Source organism: Ciona intestinalis, chromosome 5 (genome assembly GCF_000224145.3).
Source record: "Ciona intestinalis chromosome 5, KH, whole genome shotgun sequence".
NCBI lineage: Eukaryota > Metazoa > Chordata > Ascidiacea > Phlebobranchia > Cionidae > Ciona > Ciona intestinalis.
The window spans coordinates 4963065-4980783 of NC_020170.2; the positions used below are offsets into that span (position 1 = coordinate 4963065).

At 43.6% G+C, this 17719-nt stretch overlaps 1 protein-coding gene across 1 annotated transcript; it reads right to left on the bottom strand.

Annotated features, from left to right (window-relative positions):
* Positions 1-56: 56 nt before the first annotated feature.
* On the bottom strand, positions 57-14072 carry LOC100180487 (adhesion G protein-coupled receptor L3). The gene is made up of 22 exons (XM_002124517.4): positions 13797-14072; positions 12278-12494; positions 11713-11822; positions 8606-8714; positions 8317-8479; positions 7713-7912; positions 7383-7545; positions 6984-7203; positions 6722-6844; positions 6481-6602; positions 6284-6395; positions 6082-6215; positions 5393-6009; positions 4705-4959; positions 4270-4372; positions 3856-4070; positions 3419-3574; positions 2949-3120; positions 2577-2754; positions 2134-2343; positions 1648-2009; positions 57-1352 (listed from the first exon to the last, which is right to left on the bottom strand). Exons 1-22 carry the CDS (start codon positions 13900-13902, stop codon positions 342-344), a joined length of 5058 nt encoding a protein of 1685 aa, XP_002124553.1. The 5' UTR covers positions 13903-14072; the 3' UTR covers positions 57-341.
* Positions 14073-17719: the final 3647 nt, after the last annotated feature.

The window sequence follows — 17719 nt, forward strand, 5'->3', positions numbered from 1 at the left end:
CTATAGTTCTGGCCACAATACAGTATACTAGTTTTAAGAAAACATATTCAAAGAGATAAAGCTTAAGCTTTTATTTAGCTATGTTGTTGAACAGCAGAGGCAAGTTAACAAATACGGGGATTGCGAAAACAGATAACTTGTTGTTGGTTAAATAATCGAGCGAGCCATTCAATTAGATTTATCACGGAATTGAACTTTTCCAGGTTACTGAAAGGAACAATAAAATCGGTTCACGATTCGTGAATTGTTTCGTGATTCATGATTTCGCTCATATGACAAGAAAGGGAAGAACGTCACGCCAACCAGTGGCGATTTAATGCGATAAATAAAGTGCAGGGAAGTTATAAGTTGGTAACCATACTGATACCACCCGTTCGTAAATCAATCCGGGCCTTGGTACCGGCCGCTGCCGTGCCCGGTAATGTATATGAAGTGTTACGGTGCTCAAGATGATCAGAATGTCGGCTTTCCTCGCTCTCTTGTCGTCGTCTAGCGTTAGCAAGGATGACTTTTGGGTCCGTGGTCGTTTTACGCGAGTTTCGTTTCCCGTAGCTCGGGTTTACCGAGCGGGGGTTCGAACCCGGAACCGCCGCCCAACTGGACACAGTGCCGGTTGGACTAAGTCGGTCAACGGCGTCGCTTGGTAAGCAAGGTTCGGTTTCGTGGCTTGGGTATTGTCCATACGACTGTGGTTGACTTGTGGAGGCGGCAAGCTCGTCATATAGTTGCGTTATTTCACTTTCGTGGTCTACGACACTGCGACTGCTTTGTGCAGATGTTAAAAGTTCCACTTCGCGATCGTTCTCGGAAGAGCTATCCGACGCGTCGGATGCTGGGTCCTCATGCACACTGCCGACTGATTTTCGCACACTGTTGGCAACCGAGGGGTTCGAGTGAATATTTCTCAGTCGGGTTTGCTCCTCGCTTATTAGGGGAACTGAACGAACCAATAAGTTAGATGGTGGAGTAGGAGGGAGTTCTCCTGAATCATTAGGGTTGGCGCAAAGATGGTTTGGCTGTTGTGAGTCTGTATCATAACCCTGGTCTGTGGAAAGTGGATCCGAACTGCGACCAGTTCTCGCCGTGTTGTAATAACACCCACAATTGTTTGGGTCCCTTAACCCAGACGTTCCCATCTTGATGTACTTTCTCCCGATGGAGGAATTCTCTCGACTCTTCCCAAGCGTATCCTCCCCAGACTCCACATCATTAAGACATCGGAGTCTGGGCTGAGGTTTTGTATGTTGAACGTCGGATGAGCTTCCTGCTAGTGATTGCTGGGGTGTGGATACATGAACTACTCGTGGTTCGACGTCCTCATATCGATGACGATACGGTACAGCAGAAGGACACTGTGAAATAATTGAAATATTAGTTTGCGTGTAAAGGAGGATCCTAGTTAAAACCAAACGTTTCTCTCTTGTTTAAAAAAATGTTATTCTCTTCTCACAGGATGTTCTTATAATATATCGAAAGTATGTTTTGGATCAAATTTAACATGAAAGATGCCGAATCTTGTTTTCTCTTATTAAAAAAATGCCATTTTCTTTTGTTTAAAACCTTGTCGTTTTCTGTTGCTAAAAAATTGAGGTTTTCTTTTGTTAAAAATGTTGTTTTTTCTTGTTTGAAAATGTCGGCCCAACTTACTTGCTCGCAGAGGTGGCCGTTTGGGGTTGAGCTTCCATCTGCTGATGCCATGCGTAGGGAGTCGGTGAATGGGCCAAGTGTTTCGTATAGGTGGGGGTTGGTATTGGTGTAAGATCTGTGTGTTTCACATGACGGGTGATGGGGATGCTGTCGCAGTGGACTTCTCAGTTGTTCGCATTCGTGCAAGTGATCGTATCGACCAGAACATTGTGAATGGGCGAGAGAACATTCACAATACTGCGGTTTTTCGTAATGAGTGTTGGGGTGCTGGCCATCGAAGCAAGTTCGGCTGTTAGAGTGCAAGTACTGGTTGCATGGCGGTCCAGCGCTGCGGCAAGCGACCGATGTAGGCAATTTCGGCTCTGTAAAAGAAATCATAGTGTAAATATACATGTTTAAAATCGTATCAATAAAAAAATCAACATAAAAAGCCTCCCGCTAAAAAAATTAAACATAAATTATCATCTTAAAACAAAATGGCCCTACCTGTGTCGTCGAAGACGTTGTTCGATCTGATTGGTCCATGCGTCATGCATCGTTGCTCCCTGCTGACGTTGCTAGAGGCAACAAGATCGTGAGGCAGGGACATGGAGGTGGAGGCGGCCGTCCTCCCCTCCTCCTTCATGGCGGCAGTTTTAGACAATCCTAATGTTTGGGAGTTGTGGACAGGGAGTAAAGCGCCGGATGCAGAAGAGCCTGGAATTCAAATTAAAGGTTATAGAAAACTTGGCATAATAAGATGAGTTTCGTTAGCATATACTGTGTTATAACGAGTAGAGTACTGTGGGGTAAAATGACATTAACATATACTATCCCGAAAAAAATAACTCTTCAATGGTACACCATTCGTTTTTTTTGTCTGTTACAGCACTTTCCTATAACGCGGATACTTATAACAACGACGGTGGATAAATCGTATCGATTATTACCTGCAGTGAAATGATAGGCCGAGTAACTTGTGCCATCATGGCGCATAGTGGGGTCCGTGGAGACCAATCTTACACCACTTGTACCGTCTATTATACCACGTGTTGTTCTGTGTCGACCGTTTGGTCGGTGAGGCGAAGTTTTTAAGCCAGGGAAGCATTTCCCGTACACCTGTCGTACCTGTGGCAAAACAGGGTTAGATTTTTAAGTAATCGTAAATTAGTAAGGGTTTAAGAAAATCTTCAATGATGTCAGAAGTTAGCAAAAAACTAAATCAAGTAATTAGTTTTTCAAGAAAAACTAAAATCATCGCTGGTGTTATGTAGAAATTACTTTTATTTAACGTAAGTGCGTTTTTCTAGATGTATACTCACGTCAACTGGGATAAGGCAGTACAACAGACAGCAACCGAGTGCGTGGAAGGCGCAGAACACGCAGAAGAGGCAAGCAGAAAGTTGAGGCTCGACTTTACTGACCCACATCACGCCAAAGCTCCACATCAAACAAAGCAAGCAAGTTAACACGCATGCCTTTGCAGCACCAGTCCTGTGAGCAAATTGTTGCGGTGAGTTGAGATCTATTTTGCCGCCGAAATATGACGGTACAGGAAATCAACGAGTTTTTTGTTCGTTCTTTGTCTAACCCAGTGGTCGCTAATGGGTTGTCCAAAATATCAGCCACATATAAAAAAATGAAAAATCTAATACAAATAATCCCCCACATAGTTACATTTGTGGTAACTCGTAAGCTATCGCGAGGTGTATGAAACAGAACCCCCGTGTTATAACGACTGTTGTTTTCCGGCCACGCGGGGATAAAGCAAGTTTCTTTCATTCATTCCTACCTGGTGACCTTTGCTTCTACAATTTCAGGGAAGTTGGTGTTGTATGAATGGAGTTTGTATAAAACTAGGAAGAGGAAGACGACCGAAAAACTGATGAGAATCGAACACGGGCCAATAAAACTCCATATGAAGTCGCTGTTTGAGTTCAGCCAGCACCTACAGGTGGTACGTTCTATGTTATTGTTTATGCTTCACGGTACAGTATACGTTAAACGTGCGTTTAGAGTGCACAAAACCTAAAGACCTACACACTAAAATGTTACTTATTATAGAATACATAAAACAAGCGTTTGCGTCAAACGTTAAATGTCAATATGTTATTCCTTATAAATTGCGAAAAGCACGCGTTTTTACTAAACGTTCATTAAAGAGTGCTTGAAATGCGTATGTACGTCAAACGTTATGCGTCCGTTATGCGAATGAACAGTTTCACTTACGCGTCATTGCTTCCGTATCCGTCGTGGTTCACTGCCGCACTGACCATGACAACGGCCGCCGGTAAACCATACCCGGTGATGTAGTACCATTTCCACCTGTTATTACGTGTCAATACGTCATTGAGGGCAGCTAGTAAGTGATACGCTTCCAGTGTTGACCAGGTGAAAACGCTGAGAATTCCAAAGTGTAGAATGCCAGCTACGACGCTGCAGAGCTGTAGGAAACAAAAGGAATTGGAACACTGCTGTCAAAATAATTTTCCAGTACAAATTTTCATTCAAAAAGAATTTGGAAAATTTTATTTAAAGCTATTTACTAAGAATTCTAAAGGTAAACTCAATTTCATTGTCGATTTCATTAGCGTCAAACTTCGACCGCAAAAGTCACATTACGAGCAAAGTCCTATACCGTACCGTTGGCGTGTTCACTTTATTGATTCCGCATAGAAACACGACTTGAGATAAAAGTAACGACGCCACCAGGTTCTTGTGTATGGTGTTAACATCGAGGCTTTTGCTGTGGGATTATAAATCGTTAAAAAAGCTCTCGGTGCGAAAATTTTGACAGCTAGTGTGAATCAATGCAATAAAATGTGGAATTAAATATAAAGAATGTCTGCTGGGTTTAATACAATTTTGGTATTTTATAAAAAAGACAGAAATATTAAACATAGTTAAACCACAAAAACTAACTTAGCCTAAAGCCAATTCCTATAACAAAAACTTTGCTTATTCATATAACATATTGTCGAATATGTTGGGCAATCAAAAAATACCGAAAAAAATACCGAAATTCCCAATATAAATTTCAAATCAATAAAAAAAGTCATCACAGTTTTTGCCTGTTACCTGTAAACTATCAGAGTGACTTCCACAAAGACAAGCATGATGGCAGCAGTTACAAGACCAGCACGAACAACGTTCAAGTAAATGAAAGGTTGGGTTGAGGGTTGAACTATTGGAGGGTTGGACACATCAGCGCCCATTGCAGGGAAAGGTTCATTTGACGATAAAACTACAAAGTTGGTCATATGGTCACATTCACATGTACTATGAGTGCTGTTGCCTGACGTTCGTCTGCAGCCTGCTCGCCACCATTTACCACTGTAAAGAAAGATTAGTTACTTCTGCTACCAGGCATAATGTCAATATGAAAAAAACAACAAAATTTGTCAAATTGCCGACCAAACGTTGGAAATACAGTATGATTCTTTGCCACAAAAAGTTTTTGTAGGGAAATATTCGGGCATTTTTACAACGGTGCACTTCTGTATCGCATAGCTGCCAATAGAGACATTAGCTCACCGTCGAAATTGGCGTTGAAATTGTTTGGATGTATAATTTATAACTCTCACACCACGATGTACTGTAAAAATAGCCAACTTGGCATTAAAGATCTGGTGCTACGAACAGACGAAATTCAAGTCCAGTAAATTGTATAAGAGATATATTTCGCTCAAACGGCATTGGCATCATCAGCCCCTTTTAAATAGAATTCTACCCATGCAGGCACTGTATGAATGTTATGTAATCTTACCTGTTATCCCAGTATGCGCACACATGATGTCGAAAGCCAACATTGCGATGCTGTAGTGTCATCTGTATCGGTTTCTTTAGCTCCACCTCGTGACCGGAGGAAGATGATAAAACCGGGGAGTTATTTGAACTGATGTTGATTGAACGCATCGAGATGCTGATAACTTGCGAATCCACCGGTTTTCTCGGCGACCCAATGCTGTTCTTATCTTCCATATAAATCCCAAGTGTTTTGCACGAAATAAAGACCACAGCTAACTTGTCAGAGGACCCCGGGTTCGAAGCCTCAACAAGGGCTAAATTGTTCACTTTAACTGTATCACTGTGCCCCGTTCTCCAATGAGTAAAGTGTTCTTTAGGATCACTGCCGCCTGTCGCCCGGGTCCTTGCTTTAGACTGGAATTTTCTAGATTTCGCCGATGAGGGCAAATCAATTGGTGCCACTTTTATCCCAAGCGTGACGAACGGCTGCGACCAGTTGACATTATTAACCTGCCCAGTTCGTGACGTAGCCATTGATGACGTAGGAGGAGGAGGAGGAATTTCCGTTGCCATATCCTTAGCAAGAAGGTAAGACGCATCTTCCAAAATCGTAGCCAGCTGCACTGCCAGTTGTGTCTAAATAAATTAAATTCATGAGTAAAGGTCGTTTGCTACTACAAAGGCACAGAGGGTCACGCTACACCGTACCTGTACAACTTCCCCCAACCCTTTCCACGTCGGTGTAAGTACCGGGTCCAACAGCAAACTAGCAGCTTTTAAAGTCGAGTCTGTGATTGTAGCTGCGGAACTTAAGGGTTCGTGTTCCGCGTGGTCTAAGAAATCTGTCCAAACACGATGTTTAAATCACGAACGAGGTGCCTACTACGTTATCCTACTATACCAAACTTACCTCTCAGCAGTTTTATCGACATGGAAATGTCCCAACTCGCCAACTCTTGTTGTTTTTGCCGAAGAAGCGACACGAATTTGACGCTCAGTTCGCTCGCGCTCTTGACTCCGAGCTGTAAAATCAAAGCGATTTAGACTTAAAACAAAAGCCCGAGTACCGCGTGGGGGACGGCTGCTAACCGAACACAATGTACTTACCTCTATCATCAAGTCCTTGATCCATTGTGAAGTGCACTGACTAAGGTCTGGTTCGTTAGTCGTCCATTTCGGATGACTCTTATTCCCCCCACAAATCCAAATCGCTTGCACGGCCGACACTCCTGTCAAAACAAAAGAAAACCCGGTCAAAACTAGTTCTATTTTTAAAACTCAAACACCTCCACACTGTTACATATTTGATAATAATATACAATAACTCAACGCTATATATTGTGCATACCTGGGCAGGGGAGTATGGCGATTTGAGAGTAAGCTGTATCAGGCCACATCAGACCACTTGCTTTTTCCCCTTTGCATAACTTAGCTACAGTGGGCGTCGTGGTAGTGGTGGTAATTCTTGATACTAAAATAAAAACAACAGTCAGAGAACTATAATTGAGTAATGCAGTTTATTTCATCTGGTAAAAATGCAAAACAAATTTCAGCTCTTTTATAGAAATTTTTCTATATGTAGTTGTATACATATCTGATAAAAAAATTACCTGGACTTTGTGGGGTTGTTGTCGTTGTTGGCGATACAGTTGACGAAATCGTCGGAAGTACGATTGTAGTTGTTGTTGTTGGTGGAGCTGCGGTTATGGGGACAAAGTCGATGCTGTATTCAACAGCCACACCCTGGTCCCACATATACAGTTTGTGTTCTTTAGAGTTGTATTCTATTGACGACGTTGTGCGAGTTATCCCCGGAATCGGGATATTGATCTGCGGAAAATAAGGCGATAAAATAGCGAAGACAAATCTGCCCGTATGGCGTTTGATTGATTTCATTAAGTCAATTGGAAGGCGCTTGTCTCTTTAATGAAGGCGCTCAGGCCCGGCTCGCAACGACAGCCTTTCACAAACAAACAACTTCGTATAAAATATTCAAAATATAGCCGAACCTGTTTGTCTAAATTTGACGTGGTATTGTACATATAATCGATCATGAGGGTTTCGTAGTTGACGGCGTACAAGACCCCGCATACGATAAAAGCATTGAGGGCCGATAGTTTGTCGTAGCCGGTCCTCCAAGAGTTCAGAATCTTTAACGAGTAAGGCTCAAGCCTGAAACGCATCGTTATAAATTATATTTCCGTTGGTCTGAGCCACTACGGAATAAGTCTTTTCTAATCGCTTTAAAAAGCGCCGCTACTCCTGGGACACTTTAGGGTAATAAACAATTACGGCCTTAAGTGGTTTAGGGTGACGCAAAAAAAAACAGTTGCCGCTACCTGCTCAACACAATGTTGCCATCGTTGTCCTCTGTGGCGTAGATGGCCCATAGACCGCTTTCATCCACGGCCATATCAATGTCAGTTGACATCTCAATGGCATAGGGCGACGTCCCATGATAGTTCGCACCCGGGAGCTCCGCCTGTGCCGCCGTGCTCGCAGTACCAAAGTCATATCTTACCACAGTTCGAGAACGCTCCTAGAAAATGGAGTTGTTTAGTCTTGACTTTAACCGCCTGGCAACCGCAGTTTGCCATAATTGATTCAATTCAAACAGGCGTCTGCGCATTGGGTTGAATATGGGGGTATCCGAATTCAGTTTACGCTTAATATGCAAAAGTTCTATTCTGACAAGTCTCAACGGAAACCATGCAATTTATTTCTGTCATCAAACTAAACAGTACTATATAACCTATTCTATAAACATAAGTAAGCCCCAATATATATATTGCACTGTGGGGTAAGATGGCATAATTAACGACGCCGTATGGTGGCGTTGTTGCGATTATGTAATTCTTTCAAAACGAGAAATAAAGAATGAAAACATGCCCCATCTAACCCCACCGTAACATAGAGGTAAAACGTTCAACACCGGCCGCAAACCTTATTATAAAAGATGCTTCCATCATAAACCACGAATCCAGTTCCATCCTTTCTGTATGGCAGATGATGGAACGTGGTCGCTTGCCCGTTGCTCATTTTGTCGGTGGTGCTAAACTCGTACAGCTGCGGGGTATCGTACTTGGCCCAGCCCATTACGTAAATCCTGGTGGGGTTTAAATTGAATTATTTCCTAATCGTCCGTCGCATTCCTAAAGCCCAGTCGGACTGCTGAACACCGGGCCTTACACTACACACATTCACAATTGATTACTTTACGAATTTGTCTTACTTTTCGGTTTCCTGGAATGGGTCTCTCACCCACGCTGCATTTTCCATTTGCGTTGTGACGTATTGCTTTCGTGACGTCACACTTTCCAACGCCCCAGGGCAAGAAATGACTGAAAAAATAAAAATTAATGTGAATACATAAAAACAAACTGTCCTTAATGCCAACTGTCCTTAGGCCTAAGTTAAAGGGTTTGGCTAAAAATAACCTCATAAGCTTTTGACCGTGTTACGGATTGATAACAGAGCTACTTATTAGGTCACAATGTACACACAACGGCGCTGAAGTGTGGAAGCGCTTGTGTAGACATATGACGTCATACGAAAAATCACTCGCCCGTAAGAACAGCCTATGAAATGAAGTGTCGACAGACAAGTATAATGGGCGTATAGATAATTAAAAATAGTTACTTGATACGGCTGTATTATCTCCATCGGCCGCAGAATACAATAAAAGCCAAATCCAATGGAACAAAATGGCGTTATACATGGCGGTTCACTCTGCACCACTTCAGCATTACAAAGCTTAAAACTATAGACTGGTAGTTCAGAGGTCTTACTAGCTTGCCTATAAAAGCACGACTGAAGGTCAAGGCGATTTGCAAGGCGTTCCTATGCATTAGGGCTCTTGTACGCCGTCGAAACAGTATCCGCAGCGTGGCGGCTAATTTCATTGCGCTGGATTAAAGCGATATTGACGAGGAATTGAAAACACGGCGCGAAACTGCGGCAGCCACGCTGTCAGCCTTAATATCGACAAAGTTAGTAATGCGGCGATGCATTATTTATTCGCGATCGAAATTAATAGCGGAATAATTTATAGAGCGAAGTCCTGAGGACCACATCTGCTCTCTTAGGCGCTACGACTTGGCTGAGCGGCCCTTAAATCTGGAGTCGCTTCGTTTTCTGTCGGAGCCGAGATAATCGCTCCTAAACCCTTGCTGTTTATGTGAGTTCTGAGTCACTGGTTGCTCGGGAAGTCGGCAGACATGCGTCTTGACCACGTTAATACTCTGAGCTCGTAAAATTCGTTCTGTCGAGCTCGCTCATGGGTCAGGCTAAACCTTAAACTGGCAGGTGTTCAAAGTCTACCATGCTGGTTCCGCCATCAAAACGTTCAGCATGGCGATCGAATTACTCTCGCATTTGGGCTCGACCCAAAACCTTAAACTGCTGACCAAACACCCTATAGGGGCCGGTAGTTTAACTAAACGCTAGTCAAATCGAGTTAACGATCCTACACGATCAGCAGTTTCACTTCCTACACAACAGTCGGAAAACAAGGCGCGAACGTAGACTGAAATACGATAGCTATAGCGACAGAAGAAATGTCATAACTGGCAGTCAGTACAGCGTGAAGTCGCCATGTGCTTCAGATAAAAGCGAAGTAACAGGAGACGTTAAGAAGTCTCCTACAAAAGCTTCCACAATCACAACAATGGAGCTCCGATGTGTTTGGTTTGGGACTCGCTTAAGCAACTCCTAATGCTGCGTGATTATTCCAAACATCAAACAGGCGCTGGTTTAATCCGCCCGCCGAAATATTACTATTTTCCCTACATCTGGTGCCGACGGTTTTACAGCCGCGTTGGCGCAGGATAAAACAGAATTCGACTTAAGCCATGGCCAACTCCAACCACAAACTTTAGGCCAAGGTTACGAAAGATTCATAGGCCAAATCCCAGACACAGACTGTTTTAGTGGGGCTTCGTATTCGCACCTTCGTGGCTTTGGAATTGTGAGGAAAAGCGACGATCGCTATCGCATCAACACATTGTCACGAACAGGGAATTCATTGATCGTCACCCTTCACGTCCAACTGTGTCTAGTAGCAACAACTTAACGAACCGTTTACCATAGAAATCAAGTGGCGCAGGGCAGAGTCGTTTGGGCGGAACGAAATAATACGCCAGTCTGCTATCCATGTTAATTACACGTAGGGAAGCAATAGAACTGCGACTTATTAAGTTATTATGTCCTGTTTCTCACGCTAGCGGTTGTACTGATTGCTTTATAGTGCAGATGGGACACATAATAGTTCACTCAACGCATACCCAACGGAAAATCATACATTCCATGCTATAAATATGCAAAGGGAGTTGGCCTATATCTTTAGAACGGTTAAGGCTGTACAGGGTTGGCTGCTAAACTAATATGCGTATTAATTATGCATCGTTTGACGCGAATGAAGGCGCCTTATTCGTAAACAAGATGCTCACGTCGGGTTTGTCGTTTCAAGCCACTATATTGTTGATCAGTACGAACTGGGAAGCCTGTACAAGCTAGATCGATGGTAACTTATTTAGTCACTGCTGGTACATGGGCTTACGCCAAGTTTTCGTGTCCAGGACAACGTAGCAGCTAAGTCGCAGTGATCGTATCTAACCGAGCGTGAAAAGCGAATCTCCAAGGCGACTTTGTATAACCACCGTGAAGTCGGGCACCAATAATTCGTGCAACAGCATTGCTAAAGGGTTTTGGTCGCTGGTTTTAATATATGCGGCGTAACGCGCTGTAAATAGAAGATTAGTTCAAGATGGGAGGCCGTTTCGTAATTACATTGACCGTGACGAATAGCGCGGCAGTGGCGACCGCAAAAAGGGCTATGACAGCCTGAAACACACGATAAACTACCCAGCTTTTCTCTACACTGCGGTTTTCAACGACAATCATATTAATTGCGAAGTCATGTACGGCCGAGTACCTCTTACTCTTGTTTCCGCCGATTTTCGCCTTATATTCGCGACTTGAGTCTTCGTCTTATGTTGCAGTGAAGACAAGCGACCGACAAACTAAAATCCTTGTTTATTTTTCAAGGCCCGGTGTATAATGCGTGGAAACGTGGAAATCCGACAATCACAACAAACTGCTCGGCTATAATTACGAAGATTAGCAAACCGAGAGGGCTGTTTACGAGGCAACGGCCAGAAAACCGGACGCACCGCACGCCCCTCGTGTAAATTTCTAAAGCCACTCACGAAGTATTGATTTTCAACTAACTGGCCCATTATCGTCATGCAGGGATCGACAGCAAGTTTTATGATGCATGCTTCCTACGTCCCTATGCGGCCAGCCAAATCGGCCAAAAAAGGTAGACCAGTCGATACTTACTCAGAGGTACGCACTCCCATGTAGCACTCAGGTATTTCCTAGTTCCAGGACACGGGTCCTCGAAAATCCCTTCACCGACCGTGAGTGTGCACTCTGTCTTCCCGTTGCACCTTTTGTAAAGAAGAAAAAATATTTATTTTACGTCCAGCGCATAAAACAAAGGCCCGACGCGATGCGCGCTAATGGCGAACGATTGAGCGGTCCGAAAACATGGCAGACAATGGCCGTCGTCTGTTAACGGCATTGTGATGTAATGGGTTGACTGGCGGTTCGCTACAATTGGGGCAATTGCAGGAAATCGAAGATAAATTTGTTTACGTTTGTTATTAAAGGATTAGGGGGGACGCTGACGGTTGAATCTTGAATAATAAAACCATGATCTTTTGTTTGGTTGTTAGTTCGCGTCAAATTGACCGTGATATGCAAGATTGCCAACCTCTGGATTGAATTGTCACGCCGTGGTAACTTCCTGGCTTAATTAGATGTCTCGCTTTGAACGGCAAAGAAATTTGGCACCTCGGAAAACCGCATGCCTGGGAACTTTCGCAGCTGAACAGCTTCTTACCTGTTTGCCACGATGGCCAGCACCCCGGGCAGGTCGCAGTGGGTGTCCATCATGTTCTCGGGTGATGACGCACAAGTTCGGTCGTCCCGGCGACCGTAGCTAGCCATTTGCACGTTGATGACGTCACTTCCAGGGCACCGCAACGTCATCTCATAATCCTGGCACGCAATTTCGTCGTGGCTTCTTGCTTTTACGGCCACAGTGCTCGGAAGAAAGCCTGAAAAAAAAAACAATATGAATTTTGGTCCCCATGAGTTATGCCTCGCTTCAGTTATACCCCTACATAGCCACGCCCGCAAAGCGCGCTTATTGTCCGGTACAGCCATATCCATGTATTATGGCAGGCTTCAACGTACCGGGTATAACACATTGAAATATTTGCAACAGCCAGGTGAAGTGAAGCATAATACGGAGTCGTACACGGTTGACTTCGCCACAAACACAAACAAGCAAATTTCTCGCCGCAAACGAGCTGTGTATTCCTCGCTCGAGGAGACAACTCAGTTTTCTACGACAAAAATTATGTCTCACAGAAAAACAATCGTGACAGCATTCTAACCCGACTCCCGACCACCAACGCTATGAATGTTGAACCAAGCTTTGGCCAGTCATACGTAGGATAATACTGGTCCACAATTCGTAAGTGTATTAGAGATGAATTAGCCGGGTAAGCCACGCTGAAATCCGATTTGAAAATATTTGAGATTCCCAGGTCTGTTCAATGTGCATACAGCATGGTGACGTCACTGGGAATCAGTCACGCGGAACGGGTTTCAAAGTTGACAGTTTTGGCCGCTGCGCCGAGTTGGATCCGATTATTCGACGTTTAATCTTCATCGTTGCATTGTTTTGTCTCGCCATGGTGAAAGGGAAATACTGCTGTCGTAGGTTGACTTACAGCGTGGTTTGTCCGGGATAGGCTACACCATATGTCGACTTAACAGTCGGCTGGTAAATCATAATTTTACCCACGCGATTTCCGGGGCTACACAGCGCAAGCACCAATCTATTATTCCATACGTCAGAGGAAAATTCGACTGCCTGCTTTCGACCTCTTACGTCATTTCCGACCGCAAGGAGTGGAATTTGAATTCCGAAAAATCGATCTCGTTTTTATAACTTTGGCTCGGTTGCCGGACGAATTCATAACTTTTAAGATTGCATGATTCTCCCAGGAGTGGATGGTCTCAAACCGTCCAAGCGACAAGCTTTGATCGATGGCGATAGCGTGCAAGCGTCCGTACAAACCGACCGCGAAAAGCAATCACGTTCGCAGTTTGAAATATAATTAGCTGACTTTCGGCCAGCTTAGGAATTCTCAGACCAATAAAGCGGGTATGGCTGGTAACTAGGAGAGTCATATTAATACTATTTCCATTACCAACCTACGCTGACGCATTGACACTATTGAAATGGATATTGTTTGGGAGGAAATGGTATTTTAGACTTAATTCGGGCAATAAATTCTTGTCGAGAAACTCTAGATAAGTTACAGCGACGAAAATGACCTCTGACTCACCAATTGCGAGCAGATGACACATAATTACGATCCAAAATGATAATTTGCCGGGGCAGACGGCGATCGACGCCGCCGAAGTCTTTCGTTTCTCTTCGATGTTATCCATTAATGGCTGACCGGCTTCTATCTTCGTGGTATAACAGTTCCCTTCCTTAGCAGAGTCGCTTATCACAGTGATAACTCCGTATATAGTTCAGCACAGGTTCGGTTTACATAACTTTATTACAAATTAATGTCCAATAATCAGCATATACCTTAAACCTGCTCGTATCTGTAACAATATAAATCTTGATTAACTTAATCCCACAGGTAACCGATGACAGGCTATCTAACACTGACTGATCACTAGTACACCGGTAATGCTTCCTTAAAACCACTCCTGTCTACCGCTATCTTGGAAACTGTAACGACACACGCTGTGCTAACATCTAATGTCACATTAAGCCGTAAAGCGACATAACTTATTTGAGAATTGGTAACAGTAGGTCAGCACGAAAAACAAACCGAGACTGAATCGGGAACCCTCGCGCGGCCAGTCGCTGCCTCGATTCTGTGAGAATAAAGAAAGACTCTTTTTTTCTCTCTCTCGACAAGACTACAGTCGGGTCTGGCGAGTGAATTATTTGTTTGCGGTTTGGGGCTAGTTCGTGCTTCGTCGCTTTAAGGTTCCAATGCCAACTCCAGCAACGAATGCATTATTAATGTTTTAACCTACGACCTTTGCGCCTGGGGCATAATAATAGCCATCGTGTAGCATAAACTATAAATATGAACGTTAACATATCCAAAAAGGCAGTAAAACCGAACGTCAAGGCATATGGACCCTACTTTTATGCTTTTTCCTGTATTTTAATTAGGAAACTTCGCAAATGTATGTGGGAGCACATCACGCCACGGTATGTTATCCCAACAAGTCTATAACCTTTACGGCGCCTTGTAAAATACCACACTAATTATTCCAAGGTGGTCTTAATCCCCAACACGTAATGTCTTCTGAGCTTCGAATCCATAGAGTAAATATCTGGCCCACTGGCTGTTAATGATTGTCAGCATAGCTACAGTCCATCTTGGCACCGAGAAAGCTAATCTGCTGACCAAACCGACGGCCCCACTAGCTTGTTTGGATAGGAAACACATCGGCTTAATAACTCCTACATTGTGTGTTCTACGGGTGGTATAAGGATTGTTACTTTGCGAAATGAAACGGACGAACACCCAGTTAGGAAAATGTGGAAACGGGGCGGAAATTAATCTCCTTAAGCCAAGAAATGGCAGCACACGAGTTGCGAAGTTCTGCGAAAATCTCGAGCGAGCTAGAGTGGTAGATTCAGTATCCCAACGCCTGTACGAAGCTGCAATTTATTCCTACACCGCTTCATGAAATATTTACCGGGAAACGAGCGAGGGCGGGCGATGCAGGTCGTTTTAAAACGAGACGGTGCGACGAGTAAATCCCAGGTGGTCCAGCGGCACATGTCGCATTAGCGATGTCAAAATGCGACGAAAGCTACTGCTGTTGTCGCCCGGCGCCCTGAGATGAATTATATTTCGCCACGAAAAAGCAACCTACAACCGGCACGTATTACTTGCTAGTCAGAGCGTAATGAGCTTAACTAGTTTTTGATTCCCGACGGCGCTTTCAGAACGATCGCTTTTCCCATTAACAGAAATACTGTTCGACCGAATCAACGTCACATACACTGCAGCACAAGCAGAGCCACATTGTACTAACTATGCCCCAATGCACACACACAACTACCGCATCACCACACATCCTGTCACAAATCAAACCACCATTTTTCTCATAACTTAAAACAATTGGGATTAATTTCTACTAGCGACGGCCAGTCTGCCACCCATTGCCTCCTGCTGCTTTTCATTGTACAACGCATAATACCTGGGCTGGACTCCATAAATCCCTATTCAGACTGCAAAGATTGAACACAGTTGGATTTTCACGTTGTTTTCAGCATATGACTAAAACTCTCTTTCATCTTTCCATATCTTAGCGTTTACCAGCGAAAACATTGATTTGAAAATCTGAAACCTAATTCTGTATAGTCTCCGTTTACAGTAACCGATTCCACTCACTCGAGAATTAGAAACTGATTTTCAGACCCTTTTCCAGTCATATAAACAAACAGAGGTACGAAAGTAGGACTTGGTATCTCTCAAGGCATATCTCATTTCACACTTTCTTGGCTATCGGGACCAATTCTTATTAGAACATCCCGACAGCAAAGGTTGTTATCTACCAAGTACCTGTGCGAGGTAATTGCTGCTTACTTCGTATCAATTATTCTCGTGCGCAGCCTACAGGATATATTGGCAGGCAAGAGATTAGATATGAGAACTGGTGAGGCATTCCCAACCCGCATTTCAAGCTTAATCGATTTTCAGACTTGTGACACGAGATACTATACACGTTGAACAAAACTTATACACGTATAGCAAAAACACAAACGTACGCCAACACTGTGGAAATGCCCGATTTGCACCCGCATCTATTTGTTTAACCGGAAGGCGTTATATATTTGCGTTGGGTATGAATATTTATGGGCGCCTGAACTTTTAACGCTATGTTTTGTCAAACAGAAGCTGCTGATCCCCTTAAACTGGCAGCAACCTAGAGGTATATTACCTTGCGCGTTCGGAAGGATCTGAGCGACCGCATATACATCATAACCTAAAACCGCGATGCACACATACATGACTGCTTGATCTTTACGACCAATTATGTGATGGAGAAAAGGCAATGTACCTCTTAAGCAGCGATAATCTATAGCCTGGTCCCGTGTATTTGATCTGCGTGCATCGTACAAAAACATTGACGTGCCCCAGTTATCCAAAATCCCGACCCCGTACCGCTAAGTTTTGGAATCCAACTTAGAGTTCGCTGAAACAACCCAATGCGGTTTCACCGGTTCCCTAATCTCGTAGATACAAATCCTATTACGTGCTTAATAATCCTTCGAATCCGAAGGAACTCGTTTCGAGCAGTAAGTGCACCGTCGCGACTTTCTTTATTAGGTTTGGTAATGGAAGTTTTTCGGTAATTTGCGTATACCGCCCCATGCGCTGCCGCAAAACACATAGTTTGTTATTGTACTGTGGGGTATATTAGGATACCGTTAGCATCTGAACCCCCTACTTTCAATTCGTGTTTTAAACAATTACCAACGCTCTTTCAGAATCGTGGAGATACGGTTTAATATTTCTTTGAATACTCTTTGTTTACTACCAAATGGTACGAGAAAATAGAATGAAAAATTGTTCCATCTTCCCCCACCCGACTATACCACTTTATGCGCAATAAACAAACCCCACATTTTAGGCTTTCTCGAAAACTCTGGATATTTCAAGTTCTATCCGGTTTAGCAAGCCGCGATAACTATACGCCAAGCAAGCGGTTGAACACCCCCAATTTCGACACCGCGGCGCGAACGAAACATGCCAATTAAGCAGAAAATCGGAAGGAGACGGCCCGGAACTTTGTCTGGTTCACCAACCGGCCGCAAAGCTTGAACCCCGCAGCCTTGAATGTAAAATTATCGCACCAAAGAATTGATTGCTGTTCACCGCACCCACTTTGCGTTTGACAATCGCCGCAGAAAGATTAAAAAGCGAAAAATTTTCATTTAATTAAAATCGCACCCGGCGTTTTGCGATTTAAATTAAAAAACGAAATCTTGTAATTCTACTCTGGTTATTTCAACTCACAGCTTAATACACGGAATCTCATTTTCACGCTTATAACCGTATATATCGATTCCAGCCGCTCGTTTATCGAAGTTTATACGCCAAGGCATAAGGTCAAGTTTCATCAAGTCACATTACTTATAGCAAATTTGATCCCAGCTTTTTTTATGCTTAAGCATCAAACATATTATACGGACACTAAAAATGGCTTAACCTTTTCTACG